General features: G+C 32.2%; 1 protein-coding gene across 2 annotated transcripts; it reads right to left on the bottom strand.

The window, feature by feature from the left end:
• Window positions 1–159: 159 nt before the first annotated feature.
• LOC131844723 (neuroendocrine protein 7B2) lies at window positions 160–27,935 on the bottom strand. 2 transcript variants are annotated; one of them, XM_059193669.1, is made up of 6 exons: window positions 27,861–27,935; window positions 3,022–3,112; window positions 2,351–2,574; window positions 1,413–1,576; window positions 600–784; window positions 160–246 (listed from the first exon to the last, which is right to left on the bottom strand). In XM_059193669.1, the coding sequence occupies exons 2-6, from the start codon at window positions 3,103–3,105 to the stop codon at window positions 172–174; spliced, it is 732 nt and encodes a 243-aa protein (XP_059049652.1). In that variant the 5' UTR covers window positions 3,106–3,112; window positions 27,861–27,935; the 3' UTR covers window positions 160–171. The 2 variants fall into 2 exon arrangements, with proteins under 2 accessions (XP_059049652.1, XP_059049653.1); XM_059193670.1 differs by having other exon boundaries at window positions 1,419–1,576.

The raw sequence follows: 27,935 nt of genomic DNA, 5'->3' as shown, positions 1-27,935 counted from the left end.
CAAAACTGTTCTCATAAAAACTAATCCCAAATGAGGTTGCAATAGATATGAAAATTCCATACATTTAATTCACAGAGATAAATGGAGAGACGACACTTTGAGTATAATCTCCCCGGACAATGTTAAAATAGACACTAATTATTATGATATAATTAATTATAACTACACATATTAATATACGGTAACATCAAAACCCTTTTTGGCAGCGATAGGTAGACGCTCGCCCATTAAATACGGGTTCTCAACCTGAAAACAAAATACAATGCAACATGAATATTATTATCTCTAAGCAGATACGAAATATACTATTTTTTTAAGCAACTGGAATGGAAAAAATATATATCTTATCTTAATCATAATAATTATAAAAACACGACACTTTGGAAGTGTGGATGTTTGAATGAAATTTATTATATTGAACATAAATGTCTAAAATTTAAACTTTGTTTAAATAAAGGGATTATCATTATACTTATTATATATACCTACACAATAATAATTACGTATAACTAAAGGTCCAAATTTATGAATGTATTTAAAGTAGTACCTATATGCAAGGCTGTTTGTTTCTAATAAATAAATAAATAGTCGTAACTAACATCAGGCTTATATTTCTTGGCAACGAGATTCTTGTGGTGCTCCGGAAATCGAAGGTCCAAGTCGGAGGAGGAGTCGGGTGGGCAGCTGAACATGTGCTCTCCATCACACATGCACCGTTGAGCCAGTTGGTACTCGCGGCTGAATGCTGCTGTATTCTCAAACTCACTTATGCATCCCTGGTCTTCTGTATTGTTATAGAATAATATTTTACAAGTGAAAGCAAATGAAGGAAAAATCTTATTTTAATAAAAAATATTTTTATCAATACTTATTATGCATAAATTATTTATTTATGAATTATTAGTGTCCAGTGACGCTGTTTACGAGTATATATAAGACAATTTATATTATTAGCTGAGAAAGCAGTTTCTATAAGTAAATGAATTTATAGAATCATAATTTTCTTAAATTATCGATTAATAATAAAAAAATAAGTATTTCTACTTTGTAATATGTGTATTGATAAAAAAATAGGTAGGTATTTTCCTGTTAGAACTGATTATATGCAGTCATTATATAATAATATCATAAAGTTTCTATGGAAAAAACAGTTATTAAAAATATAATAAAATTTTAATACATTTTTAATAACTGTTTTTTTAGTATCTATTCATATTATACTTATTATCTACTAACGTAGTAAACAAAAAAGTCTCTAAGATTTAGATTAGATTTTATTAACTTATCTCACTGAAACCAAAAGCCATCCTACAAAGTAAGTTATTTGGCGGCTAAAATAGTGAAAAGTGAGGTCCGCAGACGTATTTTTCGAAAGACAATATAAAAAAAAATTGATATTTTAAAGTGATTACCATTACCAGTATATCCGACTGGACACGGGTTGGGAGGGTTGCAGTATGCTGGTAAAACGGCGTCGGTCTTAATCATTTGCCTGTTGGGGACGACGCCTGATGGCTGCAGTCGCTGTTCACCCTCGCCAGCACCACCTGTCACGTACTGATGGCCCCACAGCGAACTAAAAATAAATAAACTGTTGAATCCAAAGGAGCTTGTGGCACATTTGATGGTTAGTGGTTATTTATTATCGCCCATGAGTACCTGAAACATCAGGAGAAATGAAAGTAGTTTCCCGGCCTTTTAAGAAGAAGTGGGTAGAGGAAGGAATAAAGAGACGGATAGGAGTTAGGAGGACGGGCGTCCGGAGCCTCGACTTACCATGCGAAAAGCGATAAAACTTAACATTGATATTCTGAAGAGATGTGGTATTTTACGGTTAGAGCTGGCCCATTCGTACTGTACAGTTATAGATGCGTAGTACAGCATGCTGTATGACCACGCATAACTACGCTTTCCATTTAAAATGAACTTGATGGTAAGCGGTAGGTTTTTGGAGTGATCTGATTTGAACTTACTACCTTTGGAGTCCATAGATCGTAGTAATTAACCACTAGGCAATTAGGTTCTCTAAAGTCCACTAACATGCTGACCTCCTTCATGAAGGAGGACTAATAGTCGAACGGGGTGGTATATCGGTGCTACCGTGGCAGATTACCGTCATCAGTGCGTGATCACGGAGACTTTATATTTTATTATAAAGTCATATGTATGCTAGTATGTAAGGTATTTATCATAGGAGCCATTAGTAGCCTGAAATAAATAATAATAAGATTGGTTCACATTGCAGTTGATTGCTGTGAGGTTTTTTTTATACTACTATGGTGAACAAGCGTACGGCTCATCTAATGGTAATTGGTTACCGTAGCCTATATACCTGACGCCTGTTAGTTACCTGTGCTGCAGGTACTCTTGGTCGCGCAGGCTGGGGTTGGGGTTGCCGTCTATCAGGGAGTCGTAGTCGAGCTGTTCGTTCTCCAGGTCCTTGCTGGCGCGGGCCATCAACGCTAGATGGCGGTCGCTCGGGGGGAAGTCTAGGTAGCTTGATGCAGCATCGTTGAAGTCCTTCCCCATACGCTCCACAACCTCACGAAGTATTTCTTGTGTGAGTATGTGGTCCTAGTACAAATATGTAAAAATAAATACATTGCTTTCAAGATTGTGGTCTCTGTTGGGGGTTTTTTTTATAGATAAACTCATATAGTGTAAATTTAATACTTTTATATCAATAACTAATTTTAAGAATTGTTTATATAATAAAAAGAGTAAAAAATATACTTTATTAAAGATATACTAAATAGTTTTATATGTGTGATATTTTTTAGTTTCAGAAATATATTAATCTGGTAGAATCATTATTGCATTGTAGATTACAATTAACGATATATTTTGTTACATTTCATCATTTCATGAACTTACTGTTTTCATATAAAATATATTATAAATAGTAAGTTATAAAATATATTACAAATAGTAAGAAAATAGTAAGTTTATAATTTCACATAAAATATCAACATTTAATTAACATTAACATAAACATAAGTTTTAAAAATAATGCATACAGACCTTTTCCCCAATAGAACCATGGGGGATAAACCCCAGGGCCCCGACGACGCTTAGCGCCAAGACTACAAATTCTCGGTGGCCCATTACGAATCTGTGAACAATAAAAATATATCTATTTAATAATAATAACGTTGGATAATCCACACAGCACCATCTATCCCAAGCTAAGCAGAGCTTGTGTTTTGGGTACTAAGCAACTGATAGAAACACTTAGAATATATGTATATTTTTGTAAATAGAGACATAACATACATAGAAAACCATCCGATCAATACAAACAATTATACTCATGAATACAAATGTTAGTATCGTACAAGAAATCGATCCTACGACCATCGGAAGCAAGGCGATGTGCTAAACTGTTGGACCATTGAGGCCGTCTCAGCCAATAAATAGGTACAGTTAGGATTAAAATTAAAGTAAAATAATTGCATTCTTTTTAGATATAATATATTGTTTTATTTAATAGTATCGTCAAAAAGCTGACATCTCAACAAACAAAGCGGATGGTAAGTGGCAACCATTGCCTACATACACGCACCACCATAGACATCTCTTTATCCTGTGACAACGATAGGTGCTCCTCATCCTCGGAACACTCGAATGTTATGCCTCCTCATCTCATAATATTAGTCCACTAGAGGCATTCTTTGCGTAAAATACACCTTGGTTATGTATACTACCGTTTGACTTTTCTGCCGTAGTTCTAATTTGAAGTATTAGATATTATTATAATTCATTAGTAAAATGTATGTATGTGGGGTATATTTATGACAAAAATTATCTATAGAATTATATCTAATCTACGGATCATTAATTGCCAACCTGCGATTACATTGTCCAATTTAACTACCATAACCTCACGGTATTGAGGATTGGATGATGAATGACGATTTAGAATATCAATTAAAAGCTCATACGATGACTAATCGATTCATACACTGTGGCCATAGCAACAAGTAAACTAATTTTTTAGTCGATCAAAATTTTACGAGTGCCAAATGACTGGTATCAATCAAATGATACATGACATAACATCATTGTTAGATGTTTATGTAAACAAAAAAACCGAGTATGTATCCATTGTGTGGACACTTGTGTGGGCGTGCGATAAGATGGCATCAAAATGTTTTGTCAATCGGCCCCTTTGATCCGCGTCTCGATGAACTTTAGGTGCGTCATTGGATTGTATTTTAATTAATAGATACATTATATTATTAATGAATAGTTGGCGCAAACGAAAGAATTAGTGATTTATATTGAGATAATATACATAGATGTTAGATTATGATTGTTTATGATACTAGTGTATAGTTCATGGTCAGTTCCACAGACAATAAATTAAATAGACGCCGCAATTGCACTTTACTCGAAAGTGTTATCGTTTCATACTTTGTATATTTATTTTTAGTTTCAAAGCGACAACTTGAATTCTGTTTATAGAATTTGAATTTCACCCTTGAATTTGTATCGTTTGGCAATATGAGCAGTAATAATATTTTTACAAATAAAATTAGAGCATACCGAGGTAATAATTTGTCTTCAGAAACTATTCGTAATTTATGAGATCTTAAAATGTAGGTACTCTACAATGTCCGTGGGTCTGATCATGTTTAAAGGTGAGAATTTCTATTTGCCATCAGTGGTGCTGTAAACTTATTTACTTAAATTCGCATTACATATATAATAGAAACTGGAAGAAATTGCTTATGCGATAAAATCGTCTTTTGTACTTTATTACTTCTGTTTATGTTCTTTGTGATTTACTTTTGGTGCAATAGAGAGTAAATAAATAAAATTGGTCTTTACAGCTGTACGTCTTTTCTCCTATAGATCTTTCTATTAATTGATATATGAGTGTCAATATTAACAAATTCTTCCACAAATACCAATGTCTCGTAACCGTATTAAATAGCGAGGACGAGCCGCCTAAATAACTGTACACATATATTAAAAAAAACTATTCGTCTTTCTCGTTGTCCACGTTACATGCCGATATAAATGTTTGTCTGATTGTTATTTTTTTAAGACTAAACGGTTAAATGGATATTAATGAAATTTGATATGAAGATAGACATCACAACGATGGGTAATAAACTTTTATCTTAGAAAATATTTTAGAAGGTTATAATTATTATATAAATAATATTTTCTATGGGCCGATTATATGATTTATCTCAAAAACTACTCACTAGTAGATTATAATCAGGGACTAATTGTAGAATCTAGTGATTATAAGATAAGTCATTACGCGTATAAAAAAATATCTTCTTATTTAAATATTTTCAAAAGAGTTTTTTTTTATTTTCGTTACGTAACACCATCGTCAGCAGAAGAAATATGACATCCTTACTCTAAATGGGGCCATTTCAAAGGAGAAACCTACACACATCTGATAATGCAATGTGGGACTAGCAGGATGTTTTCCATAGAATATAATGATACCTACATTAAATTATAGAGATATTATATATTCAACAAACACGTTAGAGGCTAGACATGACCTAGGTTTAGACATAATTAGTTTGTCTTGTGTTTATTTGTTACGCTTACATATATTAGTTTCTATGTATATTATTTATGTATTTACAAAATGAAAATGTACCTATTCATAATATTTACTAACAACGAGGGTGTGGGCGCCGGGAGTACCTACCCCGGTTGATCGGCCTGCTCCTATAGTGAAGGCCCTATTTGTTATATTTGATAATTATATATAAAATAAAGATATTATTTGATAATTCAAAATCGGTGCACGTGGAAAGTACTAATGACACATAAAATGAGACAATATTTTTTTGTAGTCGGTTAATCAAATTTATGACTTAAATTTTGTTAATCGATTTCAAAAGAGTTACTGTACCGTGTACTATCTGATATTGAAGCTGTGGTGTGATGAAAATTTTCAAGAATATGTAAAGTAACCTGATATCGTCTTTATTAAAATTCGTATATCTATAGTTCTTTGCAATTTTGTTGTGTTCAATATTATAATTTGCTGTTATAATGAGTCATAGACAATAACTACAAAAACCAGTTATATTTTATAACTTGGGCGCAGTTATGAGGCGCCAGTCGACCGACGTGAGGACTGTGGTGAACATTTCCATATTATTTATGATTAAAAGCTTTTAGCAACCAACTACAAAAAGGAGAAGGTTCTATTTTTCCGACTTTTATTTTTCCTTAATCCAGTTGCGTTTATGTTAATATTATTATATTTTGATAATTTGGTTTAATATAAATTTCAAAACTTAATTTCTAATATTTATTTTACACAAAAAATAATAACGATAAATTTTAGAAATTCTTTGACTTATAGAAAGTTATGTTAGAGTATCATGTACTTAAAGTAAAATTAGATTTCTCTATTCTATAATAGAAAGCGTTAGACTATTTTTTATGTTAAAAAATACACACGAAGTTGCGAGTCACAGCTAGTTTTCATATATATATATATATATTGAATCATATAGAGTTATATCCACCAGATTATACCAGATCTATTCCAAGATTTGCAAAATTATTTGCAGATATTGAAAATGCATCAATATAGCGTAGGTTACTATTTAATTATGACAGTGCAATATCTCTTTACGGCGTTGTTCATGTGTATAGGAAACCGTTAACTTTCCATGTGACTACAATATTACACTTTACTGTGACATTGTCACATGTCAGACATAAACATTGTTTTTAATTAAACTGGTTAATAAAATAATATCATCGGTACAGTTGGCTATATATAAATGTAGCGAAAGATGGTTTAGCGTTACACTTATATACTATATAATACTATATATAATTGAATAAAAATGTAAACAATTTTATTACTAATTATAGGTAGACTGCATTTCGTCTGCATGGTTACCTCAGTCTCACAACGTAACATTCTCTTATCTGTTGTTCCACCTATTTCAGAAAACGGTTGTTGGGTATTATGTATTATGCAGTGAAATTAATATTAATAACATAGGACTAACTCAGGACAACTTACACAGCGCTATATAGTCCCGAGCTAAGCAGAGCTTGTGTTGTGTATACTAGACACAAATACTTAAATGCGTTTTTGTTTTTAAATACATACATAATACATGTACGTAGAAAATACACACCCCGGTGCAAACATTATACTTATGAATACCGAGTGAGGAATCGAACCCGCGACCATCGAAAGTAAAGCGGACCACCGAGGCTGTCATTTAAATTATAGGATAAAAGACATAATTTAGTTCTGTGACTCAGTGTCGTCATTAGTATCACATGATAAAGTGATAGTGCAAGATAAGTGTCAATGCTTTGCAAGGGCCGTAAATGGTGGCTAGAATTTTTAAAATAATCCTAATATATATATTCGTTCGGAATTCTTGTTGTACTAGGCTGGCCTCACACTTGTCTGGTTTTTTATTCTATCTAATCAGTAACATTCGAGGTGAAGAAGTCGTTTGATTTGTTATTTGTTTCCAATAATTTGATAGCGTTAGGGTTAATCCGCATTGTGAATTTTTTGTGTGATTTTACGAATTATATGGAGTGCAGACAATCGGTAAAATATGGATAAATTATAGTAATAATTATAATATTATAGTAAATTATTGTACTATGCTTGAATTTGTGTAGCTAAGCCTAGGATAATTAACACAGAGTACTACAATAGTATTGTTGTGTTCACTGTTGAAAATAATTCAAGGTACCTCTTTCAGACAACATTTTAATTTAAATATTCCTAATATTTAAATTTAATTAGTAATCAATAATCTCATAAAACTATTAAATCATTTTAAAAACATTTTTACCTATAGAAAGCTAAATAAACAATTGAAAGTTACATTTAAAATAATTTATATACAACATTTTTTGTCACTATCCCTACCGTCCGTTTGACTGTAACCAGTCGAAATGGACGGTAGGGATAGTGATAAGAGGGTAACCATCGAATTTAACGACAAATAACAAGGGTTTATTTTTTTCCTGAATAATAAAATAAAATAGATTAATGCGATAAATGCATTCGTGGGAAGGCGGGGCGTGTAGCCAGTGTGTTATATGTGCTAAATAATCGATAGACAAACTTTCGATTACACAGAATCGATTTGCAAATATTACTTTCTACTCCCTACTCGGGTGGCGAAACTATTTTTAGCTCTTAATGCATTTGCTGCTGCAATGTCTACGTATACCATGTTCTATTGAGGATGTTATATAAGTACTTAGTGTAGGTAATCCGCAGTGTAAATATAGTGAAATACAAAAGTAAAATATCTTATTATATAATAATAATAATAAATGCGAAAGTTTGTTAGTATGGACGGATATTTGTTACTCTTTCACGCAAAGAGTACTGAATGGAATTTTATGAAACTTTACAGTAATATCTACATTAGAATAACTCATAGGCTATAATATCAAGCAGGCGAAGCCGCCGGCACAGCTAGTATATAAATAATTGGTAGAAGTAAAAGGCTCACAACATATCAATGGCGAAAAATTCCGAAAAATAGAAGGCAATACTGTTTTTAAATATAAAATTCTAATCGCAATGTCTTCTATCTGGCCAGATATAAATTTAATAACAAAAGTTCCTCATAATATCAACCGAGCAACGAAAGCTCTCATAATACAGACGTTTGTCCATAAAACCAGAAACATATATATTGTCTCGGAAACCTGCAGAGAGAATTTGAATTAAGGTGTAAGAACGCTTGGCTATATTCAGTTGCAGATTTAAGAACTATATAAAGTGGCGTTTTGGTACTGACGCTGTGAGGGTCTATAGAAAAGCATGTCTTGTTTCTTATGTATTGACTAGATCAAGTACATATTTCAAAGATACAAGTATAATAACCAAATAGGTACCGATCTAGGTATATATCTATATGAAGATTTTGGATTATCCTTATGAAGTTTTTCGAGTAGGTAGAGTTGTTTTTGTATTTTATTTGTGATAGAGATTTTATTGATTTCGTATTCAATATTTTGTTTTTTTAGATCCTGTCTCTTGCATATAGTAAACATATATATAAATATATTTGTAGTAATGGAAATTTATATAGGTATTGTTGAACTATGAAATTAATAATAACATTTAAATATGAATAAAGTTTCTTTCAAAAAGCCTGTTAAACGCGTAGGTAAGCAAACCCTATTTAAATAAACATTACTAATTATCCGGTTTATGCATAATTAAATACATTTATATATAATTTCTTATTAAGATATAATATACCCATGTAAGTAGTCATAAGGCAGAAAATTGTGAACTTTAAATTTGATTAAAAATCAATCGTTTTTTCAGATTACCTCGTTTTTGTAGATACCTTCGTCACACTGTAATCAGATAATAAATGCCTAATCGCAGTTTACTTTATTACAGTTACAGAAAAAAGGCGAAAATGCAAAAGAAAGGAAGTGAATAATAGGATAACAACAGACAGAAACGAATGGAATTTATTAATATCAATGATCACGAGATAACTTTAGAAAAATCACTATGACGAGAATGTTTAGAATTTTTAAAGCAGTCTGCACAAGGCTTTAGGATAAAGGTGCGATTAGGGTCAGTAGCGTAACTGCGTCACCAACTATCTAACCGTGCACGTGGTATCAGTTAACGGAAGAAAGAGAGGAAGAGATAACACTAATCAAAGGTTATCAGTGTGGCTTGTAATGTATATTTTTTATGTAATTTATGCCATAATGACTACTAACAGCATTTTTGTCTATAAATATACACAAGACTTATCTACCTACTTTGGTATAAAGTAAACATTTTTTTTAAAACAATGGAAGAGAAGGAGGTTATTAATATGTTGTGTATTATTTATACTGATATTATTAGTACGAACTCATACAATTTTTGTATATGTAGGTAGGGTACGAGCTCGTAAAATCTCTGTATTTTTTTGTTTTGATTTTAATAAAAGAATTTTCAAAGTTATTTTGGCCGATTAGATTAATTAATTCTGAATTGAAAGGGTTTATCTTATTAATCCCATAAATACAGACTTCATTACGAATAAAGTACTTTTCTTGTTAAATCTAAAACGACTTGAGCAAACAATTAAATTATTGTCTATAAATTTATACCCTTTATTTTAGTTGAAATTACAACAGATTATAACAGACAGGCAATGTCGTTATCTGTATTAAATAAATGGCTAGACAAATATCTATGACACTCTATTTGCAATTTATCATTAAGAAATTGAAGGGACCATAGGCGAATCCCACCCGGGGTTCAACCATTCTAAATGCGACGCTGGTCATGCAATGCACGCGACTAAATGCTAGATAACGCGGTCCCGCAGCTTTTGCGATTTGCAATATACATTAAACTAAAACAGTCTACACACAAACCTAAAATCAGGGACAATATAGGAGCAGCCGTGGGAAGTGCTCTGGATTACTTCCCAGATCGCCTCGTGTGTAGCGAAGTTGCTAGAGCCAGTTCAAATTCAAATTAAAAAATATTTATTCATTTTAGCCGCATATGAATGTTAAATTTTTAATATAATAATTTTTTCCCTACCATCCAGTTCAGTATACAGCTTCAATTTAGAAGAATTGGTAAGAAACTCAATAGAAATTTCTTATTTTAAATTCGTCGAGAATGCTTAGTCGCATCGTGCTTAGAAAATGAGAGCTTAAAATTGGCCTCAATTTCGCTTATCAATATTCCCGCTGATCGATTTACGCCTACAACATTATTGCACCTAATGTGTAGTGTGATTTGCTACACACAATAATCGTTCCTAACGATCTATCATGTGACTTAAAAAATAGATTTAGGGAGTTAGGGAACTCCCTATAAATCAGGGGCAATATTGGAACTGTGTAACTGGTAGGGTACCACTGCTCCAATTTTGCCCCTGACTTTAGGGCAGTGTGTAAACCTTTCGAGCCTGGACTCAGATCAAGTTTATACACGATGTCCATTCACCCATTCACTAGTATTCATTCAAGCTTTCTACGGTCAAAGATTATCATGCAGACATGTCATATATATTGGGGTAGTTATAATGGATTTACTAAGCTGAAAGCCAGTGATGGTATTCATGAAATAATTTTTCCAAAGAAGTAAGGGAAACATATGAAATTATTAGTAAAATGTTCAGATAAACTGCACGGTCAATTGATTAATTTAGAATAAATATAAAAAATTTAACTTTTCACTTTTCCACCTTTTTTTTAGTGATTAAGTGATTCAGATCCAGGAGTAGGTAGTCTACCTGACTTTAAGCTACTCTTAGGAACTCTTTACGATTTCATAATAGCTACTTTGGGTGTTTATATTTTTAGGTAACTACCAATAAAGATGGTTACTTAAATAAACTGTTAATTAAACGATTTTTTTAGATAATCGTACAGAGATAATAGATTTTTTAAAGAACAATAAACAATTATTGCATTGTTGTTGTTTTTTTCACGCCCCCAGTTATATATTTATACCATATAAACAACTATGACATGTCTATTACATATTTTATTTTATGACGGTTTTTATGGTATTTCTATATCGAAATTATAAGATTACATGGTAGAGTTGCAGTGTATATTATTTATTGTATATTGTTTACTGTTATTATAAAGAAGTTACTATTTGTATTTTATAATGGACTCTATTTTCCGCATTTATCCTAGTTACGATAAAAAAATTAAATTATTATTTGACGATAGATTTGATATATTATAAGAGTCTGTACCTGACCTACATGAATAAAGAAATTTTGAATTTGAACTTGATTATGTGTAGTGTAGTAAGTGAGGTAGATATAAAGGTAACTTTCGAACTTTTTACTCGTTTTATAATTTAAGATTTTATAATATTTATATAAGATATTGTTTTATATTTATTAGTTTTTATTCTATGAAGAGCGGAGGTGTGTAAGTGGAGGGGGCGGCAGGTGCGCGGGCGCCGGCCGTAGGCGATCTGTCGGCGCGTCCACCCGCGCTTTTTGTGACAGCAAAATAAAGCTTCCAGTAGACCGATTAATTGGTAATTACTCAAAAATGTGATAAAGGTAAAGAACAAAGGTACATTTTGTATTTCAGCTATGTACTAGATATAGGGAAGATTGGTAGAAAAGTTTGTGAGAATTATTTATATAATTATTTAATTACTGGGTGTTTTCTATATAATTTATGTAAGTTCTAGATGGCCGAGTGGATTGTTAAGGATTATTATTTATTACTAGCTGACCCGCGCAACTTCGTCTGCATAACACTTACTTGGCATTTATCATAATATTTCGCCCAGTTTATATAATATAATTTTAAGTTGTAACCTATGTGTTATTCTAGCGTATGAGCTGTAAAGTTTCATCAAATTTCGTTCAGTACCCTTTGCGTGAAAGAGTAACAAACATCCAACCATACTCATAAACTTTTTACAAGCGCGTTTATAATATTACTAGCTGACCCGCCCAACTTCGTATGCATCACACTTACTAAATATTTATCATTATATTTCGCCTAGTTTCCATAATATCTTTTAAACTATAGTTTATGTGTTATTCTGATATATAAGTTATATTACTGTTAAGCTTCATCAAAATCCGTTCTGTAGTTATTGCGTGAAAGAGTAACAAACATCCATCCATACTCACAAATTTTCGCGTATATAATGTTAGTAAGATATTATATCTGTGCAAAATGGGTGTACTGCTTATATTGCACTAGACTGTTGTTAACATCGATATTCACGTATTAAAATGATTTTATGAAATCTCCTTAAAGGGAAATTGAGTTCAATGGACAATAAAACAGTTCATAAAAAATAAATAAACTCAACGCGGTTATTTGATCTATGTTTGTCATTGTGTCAATATTGATTCGAAGTTGAAACCTTTAAATAACTAATTTATTACTATGTATATAATAATAATATTTATTAAAGTAACGAGATACTTGGCATGCCCTGTCCCTGGTACTAACCACCAGCTTAAAAAGCTGTGACATAAGACCGAATAACAATAATAACCCTGGACAATTAACATAGCGCCGTCTAGTCCCAAGCTAAGAAGAGCTTGTGTTATGGGTACTAGACAACTAATATAAATACTTAAATATATATATATATTTGTAAATACATACATAATATACATAGAAAAACCCAGACCGATATAAACAATCATACTCATGAATACAAATGTTTGTACCGTGCGAGGATTCGAACCCGCTACCATCGGAGGAAAAGCGCTGTCCTAGACCGCTAGACCACCGAGGCCGCCAATAATCGAAATACATGAAGATATTTTGATAATATTGTTACACCACATAGAATGTGTAATGTGTTCATTTTTATTGAGCACTGACCACAGTTCATTACTAACTTAAAATATAAAGGCACTGTAGTAAACTAAGCGCCGATAACTCGTACTGTTAGTGTTGTTTTGTATGTATACGTATATATACATACATACATATAGTTTTGTTTCGTCATTACAAATTCGCTGTTGGCGTTACGTTACACTGCGCCTCCGCGTTAAAAAACTGGTTACAGATACAACTGTTGTACTGAAGAAAACATGAATGAAGTCATGATACTAATATAAACAAATAATATTATATACTAGCTGTGCCCGCGACTTCGTCCGCATGGTACTTTGCATGTAATAGTGACCTTGACCACATAAAGAAAAAAATAAACCAAATAAACCCAAAAACTCCAAAGAAAAAACTTTATTCTTTTTCGTTCTAGCTTCATTAATGATGAATTTCCATACAAATTTTCATCCTCTATTTTATTTTAGCCCCTTAAGGTTTAAAGTTTTACAGACCTTGAATGTCATATTATGTCTGAGTGTTTTCTATGTATGTTATGTATGCATTTACAATAAAAAAATCTCCATCGTGATAAATTACTGATGAATTCGATGGGCTAACTGATCTGACCTCATGCTCATCTTATCATCCTCCACTGGTCCCCGCCAGCGTAAACCGTTAGCGCAGGCAGGTGCACCATTTCATAATAATACAAAAAAATAAATAAAAAAATCTAAGTATTTATATCAATTCTCCAATAACATAAATTTTGTTTACCGTGGTACTATATGGAGCTGTGTTAATTGTCCAGGCTTATTTATATATTAATACTATATTATATATAATGTATATTTGAACACTAGTACTTGGTTAACATAATTATGTCTCTACTACCTGCTAGTAATATTTAACGACGTGCCAAACTAACTGAGGCAAACAAAACATTAGTATTTCAAACGCGTGCACAACTTTAGGTCCGGGACCGAACGAATCTATAATGTCATTTCTATTTTTACTTGCATGCAACATCCCACAGTACGACTGTAAGTGCGTAATTAAGTGAAAATTGAGGTTATCACGTTTTACGAATGTTATAAACGCGCAAGGTTTTTCGTACAATCGATCCCTCATTCAATTCAAAAGGGAATCGAAATTACAACGGCCTGAGCCGAGGTTCGAACCACTAGAATAAAGTCGTATCTGTCAGGCGGGAGTTGGCCTTCAGCTGCTCCATAAGTCCTTTAGAGTTTGGAGTGCAATCTGCACTCGTCTCCTATCGTCTATTGAAGCTGTGAAGGCTACTGTGGCCAACAGCATTAGAGTAGTTCGAAAAAAAAACGAATATGGATGGATATATCGGTTGATAGATGTTTGTTACTCTTTCACGCAATAACTACTGATCGGACTTTGATTAAACTTTCCAGTGACATAACACATAGGCTATAAATTGTATACGAGTGAAACCACGGGCACAGCTAGTTACCATATATATATATATCTTTACATAGTATAAAATGAAGTCGCTACCGCTGTCTGTTCGCTTAGATCTTTTAAACTACGCAACGGATTTTAATACAGTTTTTAGCAATAAATAGAGTGATTCAAGAAGAAGGTTTATATGTATAATATATATGGATGTACATGTATTATACATATAAACATTCCTAAAATATACCAAGCCGGGACGGGTACCTAGTAATATCTTATTAATAAGTAAAAGTAGTAAAATCTTGAAGTTTGTAAGTATGGATGGATGTTTGTTACTGTTCATGAAAAAACTACTAAAAAACGCGGACACAGCTAATATAAAATAACTGTATTGAGCAAGTAAAACATTGCTTACTTGCGATAAGACCGCCTTTTGTACATCTACTATATCTTTTGTCAGTATAACTCGTGTATAAAATACTTGATGCAGTAAAGAGTTTATAGATAAATAAATAAAAGATGATGCAAAAGGCGGAATTATTGTATTTCCATTCGCCAATTCTTTCGGATGTACTCTAATAAAACATTCTAGATAAATCTGTTAAGTTTATTTTTTTTCCAATATCTTTTTATTAATATTTCAGAAAATATAAAGTTTTATACATAGAGGATACATTTAATGCCTGATAGCATTCTGTATCAGTTAAATGTCGCTGAAAACTACTAAATGGAGTACAAGTTGTACTAAAACTTCTCGTTTAAATCATTTAAAGGCATCATTTTTATTTTAAATACTGTATATATACTTATTAACTATTTATTGCACTAAAGGTTAATTATAAAGAATAATAATATAAAATTTTAAATAAATATATAGAAAATAGATATATAAATTAGTAATAATCTACAAAAAGCGGTCTTATCGCATCAGCAATTTCTTCCTCTAGATAGGCGAGAGATATACATAGATATTTTAAAAGTTTATGCTTATTTTAACAAAATAGTTCAAATTATTTATGTCAATTACCACAGTGCTTCACAGTCGGTAATAACAGATTCAGACTATAGATTTTCCTGTTATTTCATTTTGTATGTAGATATCTACAATGCACATGATCCTATGTCTTTGATAGTGTAAATATCACCATAGATTACAAAGTACTGATAACATTCGATATCGTACCCATTACACCGATCGTGTCCCGTGTATCGATTGTTTTTGATGTGAGTTCACGTGAATGATTCACACCTTGTTACTGAATCGATTATGACGGCAATAGTTGTTTTTTATCACGCAATATATGCAATAATACGCAGATAATATTGTTTTTTAAATGAACAGTGTATTTGCTTTCGATAGTTGATTACATTACTTTGTACTTAAATAAAAGGGATTTCATATAAACAAATAAATAAAATGTCTTATTTTACTGGATGATAATGTAATGCTACACTAAACTCAGTTAACGATACATATTGGCGGGGACAAGTGAGTGATGATTGAATGAGCATGAGATCAGGTCAGTTAGCATATCGTGAGCAATTAACGACAATGGTTTGGAGGACCACCAGGGAGGACCGTGTAGGAGTCGACTTGATATTATACAATACTAGAAATAAGCGCCTAAAGAACTAAAATAAAAAAAAAATCACTAAGAAAAAATATGTTGCCTGTGTGTACGAGAGTGCGTTAGTTAATAATCGCGATATCTGCTTCACTAATATGTTTTCTTTGTTCATAATTGTGAGGACAAAAGTTTATATAAAAGCTAATGTATATAAAATTCTACGGAAAAATAAAATTATCAGCTAAAATATCTTATACCCGTACCCGTATTAATAAGTATACCAGTCCAATTTTGCTAATGTACGACATTTTGACGGATTTTTTATGTTTCGTACGAGGACAAGAATTTTAAGACTGGCAACCCTAATAACTTTATATGGAAACTTTTAATTTAGAACCCATCCCTGAATCACGTCACGTTAATGTTATGATGTTTAATCATCCGATTGTCACACTTGTTACACATGTGAGACTCATCCTCCCATATGTGACGTCACAAATTTACATTTTTATACTAGGAACACCCAGTGTAAGGTTGTCATGAAAACAATTTAAATATTAAGTTAAAACAGATGAAGTTATAAACATTTTTAAGTATTGCGTCAATACTTCCAATTAATAAAGTTATTTTGTGTCGGTAAGATTCGATGTCACCACGTTTTCTATCTCTAAGTCGATGTAGATCATAAACATTCTAAATTTATTTATAAATTTCTAGTAATATATAAAAAAGTCTAAATTAAATCCTCAGATATATAGTAAGAAAATATATTAAGTCTAATATTAAATGAACATATGAAATCTTCAAGGATACAAAACTTATTACAAAAATAATTAAACTTATATTATTAAACTTACTTGCAGGTACCTCACATTGTAGAAATCACATATTTAATTCTATCTAAACTAAAGCACACAGTTGTTAGTTAAATATAAATTTCTATGTATCTATTTATCTATTTGAAACACCTACAGCCTTTGTCCAGGTAACGAATGATCGATGCAGCGACGATCAGATATGTGCAGGTCCTAGTACTGCACGGAAATGTACTAAGGACTAGGTAAATTGCAGACGTCGTTACAGCGCAGGTGCAGCCATCCCGGGCTGAGCTTTATGGATGCAATTAATCAATAACTGCAAGCTCTAGTACCGTAGACGACCAATGCGAAATATATAACGAGCGACGCTCAGATATGCGCATGTCATAATATTTCAGGGAAATGTACCAGAGCTAGGTAATAAATAGCTAACGTCGATACAGCGCAGGTGCCGCCATCCTGGATTGCACTTTACGCATGCACTAATCAATAACTGCAAGTTCTATTACTGTAGGTAAAAAAAAAAATGGCGTCCATCCCGGAAAGCGGTCAGGCCTTCGAAGTCGTAGGCTGAATCTGTTTTATGTCATTTTCTTCAGTTGTCTTATTAACAGTTAGTAAGTTTATTCCGTACAACGGTCTGATTACTTTTTTATCTAACTCATTTAATATCAATACTAGTTAAAGCATATTAAAATCGATAGATTTAGATTTTACTTGTGTTATTCGAGTGCTATTATAATTAAGAGCCTGGAAGCGTCTCGCGCAGCGTCGCGTCGGTACCTACGCCCTGTTGCACATTGTTTGCCGCCATGTTGTCCCATGACGGCAAAATTTAATGCGTTGATATATGGTGACGCAATTTTTATAAAGTTTTTTTACCAGGGTCAGATATAAAAGTGATAATGCTTGTTCTTTGTGAAGCTAATATTATATCCTCAGATATATGATAAAAAATAAAATTCGTTCTAATATTAAAAATAAATGTATGAAATCTACAAGATTATAAAGCTTCTTACTGAAATATTAAAAAAATACTGAATTACTTACCTGTTGGTAGGTATTACACATTGAATAAATCTTTCATTTAATTCTATCTAAACTGAAAAGCACTCGAACTTCACTTAAAAAAATATTTCTTTGAATCTAGTTATCTACTGGGAACGCCTACAGCTTCCGACCTATGATCTTCAGTAGCGAATGATTAATGAAGTGACGCTCAGATATGCGCAGGTCCTAGTACTTCAGGGAAGTGTACTAAGAGCTAGGTAATAAATAGCGAACGTCGATACAGCGCAGGTGCAGCTATCCCAGACAGAGCTTTATGCATGCAATTAATCAATAACTGCAAGTTCTATAACCGTCGATAACTAAATTTAGGGGTTTAAATATGTGTTTGGAATTACTTACACAACGAACCGGACTGATCGTACGAATACATTGTTTTAACAAATTCAAATTATCAATAGACAAAGACATAAGTTACATTTTATCCCAGGCACGAAATATTAAATTTACATTTTCGGGTTCAAAGTCGTAAGCAGAATTTGATTTCTGTCATTGTCTTCAGTTGTTTTATTAAAATTTAGCAAATTTATTATGTGTAACAATGAAAGAATTGGAATTTTATATATACTATTCTAGTGTTACTTTAGTTATAAGGTACGATATGATGATGACAAATCTGTATATTAAAGTTTAAAAAAAAAGTTTTTTCTAATTGCGTGACCTATTATAATTGAGAGACTGGAAGCGTCTTGCGTAGTGTTGCGTCTGTACCTACACCCTGTTGCACATTGTTTGCCGCCATGTTGTTCCATATCGGAAAAACTGAATGCGTTGGTGAATGTTGGCGCTGTTTGCAATTTTTATCAAGTTTTGATACTGGTATAAAAATGTTCTTACTTTAGAATATTATTTTTTACGTTACTCGTGCCGATTTGGCAAGTTTAATATTAGGTACAGTACACAATTTTAATATTCTTTCTTGTGGGTGCTTTTCGTCACCGGCCAATTTGTGAAATATTTGAGTCGAAAAATATGTTCTAATATTAAAATTAAACATATGAATTTTACAAGATCATAAAGGTTATTACTGAAATAATGAAAATTATAAAATTACTTACCCGTAGGTTGGTATCTCACATTGAAGAAATCTTACATTTATTTCTATCTAAACTAAAACCGCAATCAAATGATAGTTAAAATATATTTTCTTTGTATCTATTTATCTATTTGGCACGCTTACAGCCTCCTGCCAATGATCTCCAGTAACGAATGATCGTTGGAGCAACGCTCTGATATGCATAGGTCCTAGTACTTCAGGGAAATGTACTAGAGCTAGGTAAATAGGAAATGTCGATACAGCGCAGGTGCAGCTATCCCGGACTGAGCTTTATGCATGCAATTAATCAATAACTGCAAGTTCTATTACCGTAGATAAAGAAATATATACGTCTAAATATACGAGTATGTTTGGAATTGCTTACTACATAACGAACTGGACTGACCGTATGAATACATTGTTTTCACACACTCAAATTATTTACAGACAAAGATATGTTATGTTTTATCCCAGGCAAAATGTTAATAGTTGTATTCAGGCGTTAAAAGTAGTATTTGATCTATGTCTTCAGTTGTCATATTATTATTTAGTCATTTTATTAGGTACAACAATCTCCTGGCTGTTTTTTATTTAACTCAGTTAATAATAATACTTATTAAAAGCAGATAAAATCGATAAATTTAGAGAATTGTATGTAATATTCATGTGCTGGAAATGTAAACTATGTAAATGTAAGTGCACAATTGCAACTGGTAAACTACTAAACTATATACTAAACACTGTTTTTTAAACTTTTTAAAATTATGTTTTTTACTAAATGCGTTACCTATTATAATTAAGAGCCTGAAAGCGTCTCCCGAAGCGTCGCTTCGGTACCTACGCCCTGTTGTACATTGTTTGCCGCCATGTTGCAACATGGGGGTAAAATTTAATGCATTGAGAAATGTTGACGCACTTTGCAATTTTTATCTAGTTCTTTACCAGGGTCAGGTACAAAAATGACGATGCTTGTTACTTTAGAATAGGATTCTGGATATTATTCTTTACGTTAAACGTGCCGATTTGTCGTATTTTACATTAAAGTATAAGGTATTATTACTGAAATAATGAAAATTACCATAGTACTTACATGTACGTATCTCACATTGAACATATCTTACATTTAATTCTATATAAACTTAAACGGCACTCAAACTTCACTTACATATAAATTTATTTTTGTCTATTTATCTATTTGGAGTGCCTACAGCCTCCAACCAATGATCTCCAGGATCGAATGTTCGATAGAGCGACACTCAGATATGCGCAGGTCCTAGTACTTCAGGGAAATATACTAGAGCTAGGTAATAAATAGCGAACGTCGATACAGCGCAGGTGCAGCTATCCCGGGCTGAGCTATATGCATGCAATTAATCAACAACTGCAAGTTCTATTACTGTAGATAATAGTATATGGAACAACATGGCGGCAAACAATGTGCAACAGGGCGTAGGTACCGATGCGACGCTTTGCGAGACGCTTCCAGTCTCTCAATTACAATAGGTAACGTAATTAGAAAAAAAATCTTTTTGAAATAGTTTAAAATACAGATTAGTAATATGTATTTCTAGTTAGATTTGGCGCGTACAATACGCTAGCTAAAGTTGTTACGAATACTACTTATAAAATTCTAATTCTTTCATAACATATATTATAATTAAGAGCCTAGAAGCGTCTCGCATAGCGTCGCATCTACCTATGGACGCCGTATCGTCGTCTGTACCTACGCCCTGTTGCACATTGTTTGCCGCCATGTTGTTCAATGCCGGCAAAATTGAATGCACTGGCAAATGTTGATACACTTTGCAATTTTTATTAAGTTTTGATACTAGGGTCATCTATGATGCTCGTTACTTTAGATTATGATTCTGGATATTATTCTTTACTTCATATACGTGTCGATTGTTTATATCACAGTTTTGTTTGTTATCGGTGTTTTCCGCCACCGAAGAATTAATTATTTAAAGTGATACAAAATAATTTCTAAAGGTTTCTCAAATTCTACGCCCTTTTTATATATAATTATATGTATAAAACAGCAAGGATATATACGATACTCTCAACTTTATATATATCTCAGATATATGATAAGAAAATATATTCGGTTTAATATTAAATTTAAATATTAGAAATCTACAAGATTGTAAGCCCAATTACTGCAATAATGGAAATTACAAAATTACGTACCTGTAGGTAGGTATCCCACATTGATGATATCTTACATTTAATTTTATATATCCGATATCTAAACTGAAACGGCACTCAAACGACAGTTAAAATATATTTCTTTATGTCTATTTATCATTTGGAACGCTTACAGCCTCCTGCCTATGATCTCCAGTAGCGAATGATCGATGGAGCAACGCTCAGAAATGCGCAGGTCCTAGTACTTCAGGGAAATGTACTACAAGCTAGGTAATAAATAACAGACGTCGTTACAGCGCAGGTGCCGCCATCCCGGACTGCACTTTACGCATGCACCAATCAATAACTGCAAGTTATATTACTGTAGATAAAAAAAATGGCGTCTAATTATGTCTTTGGAGTTACTTACACAAAAAAAATTTGAATAGACAAAGACATAAGTTACATTTTATCCCAGGCACGAAATTTTAAATGTATATTGTTCAGGCGTTCCAAGTCGTTTCCAAGGCAGAATTTCATTTATATTATTTGTCTGCAGTTGTCGTATTGTTTTTTTGTCTAACTCAGTTAATATTTATTTAAAGCAAATTAAAATTGATAGATTTGGAATTTTATATGTAAAATTGGAGTGCTGGAGTTATAAAGTTCAAGTAACAAATACAGGAAATCTGACTTCAAACATTTTAAAATAAGATTAATTACTAATTGCGTTATATATTATAATAAAGAGCCTGGAAGCGTCTCTCATAGTGTCGCGTCACTACCTACACCTGTTGCACATTGTTTGCCGCCATGCTGTACCATGTCGGCAAAATTTATGCGTTGGTGAATGTTGACGTTGCAATTTTTAACGTTTTTATACCAGGGTCAAGTATAAGAATAAAGATACTTGTTACTTTTGACTATGATTCTTTACGGTACACGTGCCGATTTTTTATATTACAGTTTTGTTTGTTGTCTGTGTTTTCCATCACCAGAGAATTAGTCGCAATTGATACCAAAATTTTTTTTGGGTTGGTTTGATTCGAAGTCACGACTTTTTCTGTCTATAATTAGATGTAGAAAACAGCAAGGCTACCACATTTAATATATTTCTAATAATAGGTAATTTTTTTGGTAAGATTACATCGTCAGATATATGATAAGAAAATATATTCAGATTAATATTAAAAATAGATATATGACATCCAAAAAATTATAAGGCTTATTACTGGAATAGTGAAAATTACAATATTACATACCTGTAGGTATCTCACATTGTACAAATCTTATATTTTATTTTAGCTAAAACTGAAACGGCACTCAAATATCACTCAAAATACATTCCTTTGTGTCTATTTATCTATTTGGAACGCCTACAGCCTCCAACCTATGATCGCCAGTAGAGACTGAACGATGGAGCGACGCTCAGATATGCGCAGGTCCTAGTATTTCAGGGAAATATACTAGGAGCTAGGTAATAAGCAACGAACGTCGATACAGCGCAGGTGCAGCTATCCCGGACTGAGCTTTATGCATGCAATTAATCAATAACTGCAAGTTCTATTGCCATAAAAAAATTTGATGCCTAAATATATGTTTGGAATTAGTTACATAACTATAACGAAAAGTATATTAAAATATTAAAAGTATACTGATCAGGCGTTTAAAGCCGTAGGCAGAATCTGATTAATATCATTGTCATCAGTTGTCTTAATAATATTTAGTAAGTTTTATGTACAACAATCTGAATAGAATAGAATAGAAAATCATTTATTCAAATAAACTTAATTTAAGCACTTTTGAATAGTCATAACAATTTGTTTTTTATATACCACTCGTTCAAACTACCAACAAGCACAAATTTTTTGGGTCAAATATAAATATGCAATGAGATTAAATCAGTCGTAGTGATAAGAGCAGACCAGTCCCTACAAGCAGCACTCGTTCAAAACAAAAAATTGATTGCTTTTTATCTAACTCAGTTACTAGCAATACTTATTTATCAAGTCAAAATCGATAGAATTGGAATTTTATATGTAATATAATTAGTTAATATAATATACAAAGTGCTGGAGTTATAAGGCAATTGCAACTAGAAATACATACGAGAAATCTGTATTTTAAAATTTTTAAAGTGAGGTTTGTTACTTATTGTCCCTATTATAATTAAGAGTCTGGAAGCATCTCGCGTAGAATCGCGTCGGTACCTACGCTAGGCCCTGTTGCACTTTGCGCTTGTTTTCTGCCATGTTTTTCTATGTCACCAAAATTTAATGCGCTCATTCACGAGCAGTTGACGCACTTTGCAATTTTTATCATTTATATCAGGATCAGGTATAAAAATGATGATTCTTGTTACTTCAGATTTTGATTCTATATGTTACACGTTCCGATTTGTCGATTTTTATATTACAGTTTTGTTTGTTGTTATGGTTTTCTATCACCGGATAATTAATCGGACATTTAAATTGATACTAAAACTTTTTTGGCTTGTTCAGATTCGAAGTCTTGACTTTTTTTGTCTATAATTTGATAGATAGAAAACATTGTTGTTTTCTATGAAACTCTCAATATGTATGCTTTATACATGCTAATATTATATCCTCAGATATATGCTAAGAAAATATATTCGGTATATATTAAAAATAAATACATGAAATCTACAAGGTTACAAGTATTATTACTGAAATAGTTAAAATTACAAAATTATTTACCTGTAGGTTTCTCACATGGTAGCTATCTTACATTTTATTCTGATTAAACTAAAACAGCACTCGAACACCTGTTAAAATATATTTCTTTGTATCTATTTATGTATCTGAAACGCCTACAGACTCCAGCCTATGATACCAGTAGCGAATGATCGATGGAGCGACACTCAGATATGCGCAGGTCCTAGTCCTAGGTCCTAGTACTACAAAATGCACCTAAAGGTAGGTAATAAATAACAGACATCGATACAGCGCAGGTGCCGCTATCCCGGACTGCATTTTACGCATGCACAAATCAATAACTGCAAGTTCTATTACCGTAGATAAAAGAAGTTGGCGTCTAAATACATATTTGGAATTACTTCCATAACGAACTGGACTTACGGTACCAATAAATTGGTTTGACAAACTCAAATTATCAATAAACAAAGACATAAGTAACATTTTATCCCAGGCAACAAATATTAAAGGAACTCGTGTCGTTCAAGCGTTGTAGGCAGAAGTTTGTCTTTGTCTTATTATTATTTCGTAAGTTTATAAGAAATATTTAATATGTTTAACAAACTGTTTGCTTTTTTATCCAACTCAGTTACTAGTAATACTTACTTAAAGCACATTAAAATCAATAGAATTATAATTTTGGATATAATATTTGAGTGCTGGAGTCACAAGGTATACCAGTTGTACGTGCCTATGGTAACTGTTAAACAACTGTATACTTTAAAACTTTTTAAAATGAGAATTGTTAGTAATTGCCTTAACTATTATAATCAAGAGCCTGGAAACGTTTCTAACAGGTTCTAGGTACAGACGCGACGCGACTGGAAACGTTTCCAGTCGCGTCGCGTCTGTACCTAGAACCTGTTGAACATTGTTGGCCGCCATGTTGTTCCATGTCGGCAAAATTTTATTTACGTCGGTAAAAGTTAAAGCACTTAGTAAGTTTTTACGCCAGGGCCAGGTATAATAATAAAAATGATGACGTTAATTACTTTAAATTAGGATTCTGAATATTTTTGGGTTAACCAGATTCGAAATCTCGACTTTTTCTGTCCATAAGTCCACGTAAAAAATACGCTACGGTACTTTCAATATGTCTATGTATATCTAATTAATAATATACAAAAATTTTATCTATATAAAATCCTCATACATACAGGAACATACAAAGTCTAATATTAAATAAACATACATGAAATGTTAAAACTTTGAATAACTAAACTTACATAATTCCTTACTTGTTGGTATCTCACATCGTAAAAACTTAAATTTTATTCTATATAAACTGGAACGGCACTGAATTGTCACTTATATGATATATTACTTTGTATCTATTTATGTATTTGGAACGCCTACAGCCTCCAGCCTATGATCTCCTGTAGCGAATGATCGATGGAGCGACGCTCAGATATGCGCAGGTCCTAGTACTTCAGGGAAACGTACTACAAGCTAGATAATAAATAGCGAACGTCGATACAGCGCAGGTACAGCTATTCCGGACTGAGCTTCATGCATGCAATTAATCAATAAATGCAAGTTCTATATCCATAAAAAAAATGTCTAAACGTATGTTTGGAATCACTTACGATTAACTTAACGATCCGGATTAACCATACAAATATATTGTTTTCACAAATTTAAATTATCAATAGACAAAGACAAGTTAAATTCTTGTCACGAAATATTAAATGTATATTGTTCAGGCGTCCAAAGTCGTAGGCAGAATCTGATTTATATCATTGTCTTCTATTGTCTGATTATAATTTAGTAAGTTTATAATGAAGTTTTTAGTAAGTACAACAAACTGCTTTTTTTATCTAACTCAGTACTATATATATACTATACTTATTTGAAGCTCATTAAAATCGATAGATTTGGAATTTGGTAATAATCGAGTGCTGTAGTATATAAGTGGTATTTTAAAATTTAAAACGATAATTGTTAGTAATTGCGTTTAGTATTATAACCAAGAGCTTGGAAGCTTTTCCCGTCGCGTCGCGTCTGTACCTACAACCTGTAGCGTATTGTTTGCCGCCATGTTATTGCATGATGGAATTTTTTACGCCTGGGTCAGATATAATAATAAAAATGATGATATTAGTTACTTTAAATTATGATTCTGAATATTATACGTGTCCATTCGTCGGTTTTTTAAAGTTTTGGTTGTTGTTGTTTTCCGTCACTAGAGAATTACATTGTCGGACATTTAAATTAACAGTTTTTTTTTGCAGTGGCCAGATTAGAAATCTCGACTTTTTCTGTATATAAGTCTACGTAGAAACAGTACGGCTACGGTACTCTCAATATGTCTGTCTGTATTACTAATTAACATATCAAATTTTTATCTATATAAAATCCAAATATGTGTGTATAAAAATAAATATATTAAGTCTAATTATATATGGAAATACATGAAATATTAAAACTTTAAATAGCTTAACTTACATAATCACTTACTTGTTGGTATCTCACATTGTAGAAATCTTACATTTTATTCTATCTAAACTGAAACGGTACTGATTTTTCACTTAATAATATATTATTTTGTCTATATTTATCTATCTGGAACGCTTACAGCCTCCAGTCTATGTTTTCCAGAAGCGAATGATCGATGGGAACGACGCTCAGATATGCGCAGGTCCTAGTACTTCAGGCAAATGTACTAGAGCTAGGTATTAAATAGCGAACGTCGTTACAGCGCAGGTGCCGCCATCCCGGACTGCACTTTACGCATGCACTAATCAATAACTGCAAGTTCTGTTAACGTAGATAAAAATATAGGAGTACCAGTATGTGGAATAAAATTCTCGAACAGGGATGAATTAATTTAATCCTATATTTTTCTCTAACTCAAACTACTAATACTAATTTCGTTACACAATTAAGAACCTGGAAGCATCGTCCGTCACGTTGGTACCGACCTACTATTTGCACATTGTTTCCCGCCATGTTGTTCCATGTCGACAAAATTTTATGTGTCGGTAAATGTTGACGCACTTTGCAATATTTATCAAGTTTTTACGCGAGGATTACGTATTAAATTTATCATCTTTCTTTCTTTAGATTATGATTCTAAATATTAATATTATATATTTGCATCGTTCTGAGAAATAATTCTATTCGTTGCTAGCGTTTACCATTATCTACAAACCTTATACAATGTCTTTGTCTATTAAATAAACTAGAAATATCAATATATTTATAAAATAATTTATTGTTTGTCTATGACCAACACGTGGGCGACGCCATTAATGACGAGTATTTTTGATGGCTACCTTTATAAGTACTTAATTTCTTTTAAAAAAAGGCAAAATGCACTATAATATAGGTATAGCTATGAAAACAGCTGCCATTTGGGCGCTAATGACTATACTAGTTATTAATTAGGGCTGCAGGTAAGACCTATGTGGGATCGCTATAACAAAGGAAAATGGTGGATGCCGCTTACACTGTCAAAATTTCTGCTTCTTCCTTTGTTTAGGCTAATATCCACGTTTTTAATAATATCAGATTATATACCATATAAATAGGTTTAAGAGATACCTACATTATAATATCAAAAATATTATTTAGAAAACCTAACTACTTTTTATATTACTTTAAGTAGATTTATGTACTTTGTAGTTACTCGTTATTTTGCATTTATGTAATAAATAATTTATGTAAAACAAAGGATACCTACACAAAATTTCATGTTCATATTTCAAAATCAACTGCGCAAAATTTCACCAGCAACTACAGAGTACAAATAACAATAAAAGGAGAATAAGAAGTAATTAAAGGAAATAAAGAGCCCATAGATTATGAAATGGTGACTTACATGTAATCGAACCAAGCTCGCGATTATAATGATCAGGGCCACCGCTAGGTACATGCACTTGTTTTTATTAACTTT

Source organism: Achroia grisella, unplaced genomic scaffold (genome assembly GCF_030625045.1).
Source record: "Achroia grisella isolate CSIRO2021 unplaced genomic scaffold, CSIRO_AGI_Agris_v1 utg4116, whole genome shotgun sequence".
Classification (NCBI taxonomy): domain Eukaryota; kingdom Metazoa; phylum Arthropoda; class Insecta; order Lepidoptera; family Pyralidae; genus Achroia; species Achroia grisella.
Note: the sequence above shows the minus strand (reverse complement) of the source record. Positions and strands in the feature narration are given on the sequence as shown.

What these genes read in the sequence shown, in the direction of transcription:
- LOC131844723 (XM_059193669.1), bottom strand. Translation starts at nt 3,105, where the DNA reads ATGGGCCACCGAGAATTTGTAGTCTTGGCGCTAAGCGTCGTCGGGGCC. An exon ending in CAAGAGTACCTGCAGCACAG is followed by an intron (nt 1,577 to 2,350) that starts GTAACTAACAGG and finishes ATTTATTTTTAG; the next exon opens with TTCGCTGTGGGGCCATCAGT. An exon ending in AGTCGGATATACTGGTAATG is followed by an intron (nt 785 to 1,412) that starts GTAATCACTTTA and finishes ATAACAATACAG; the next exon opens with AAGACCAGGGATGCATAAGT.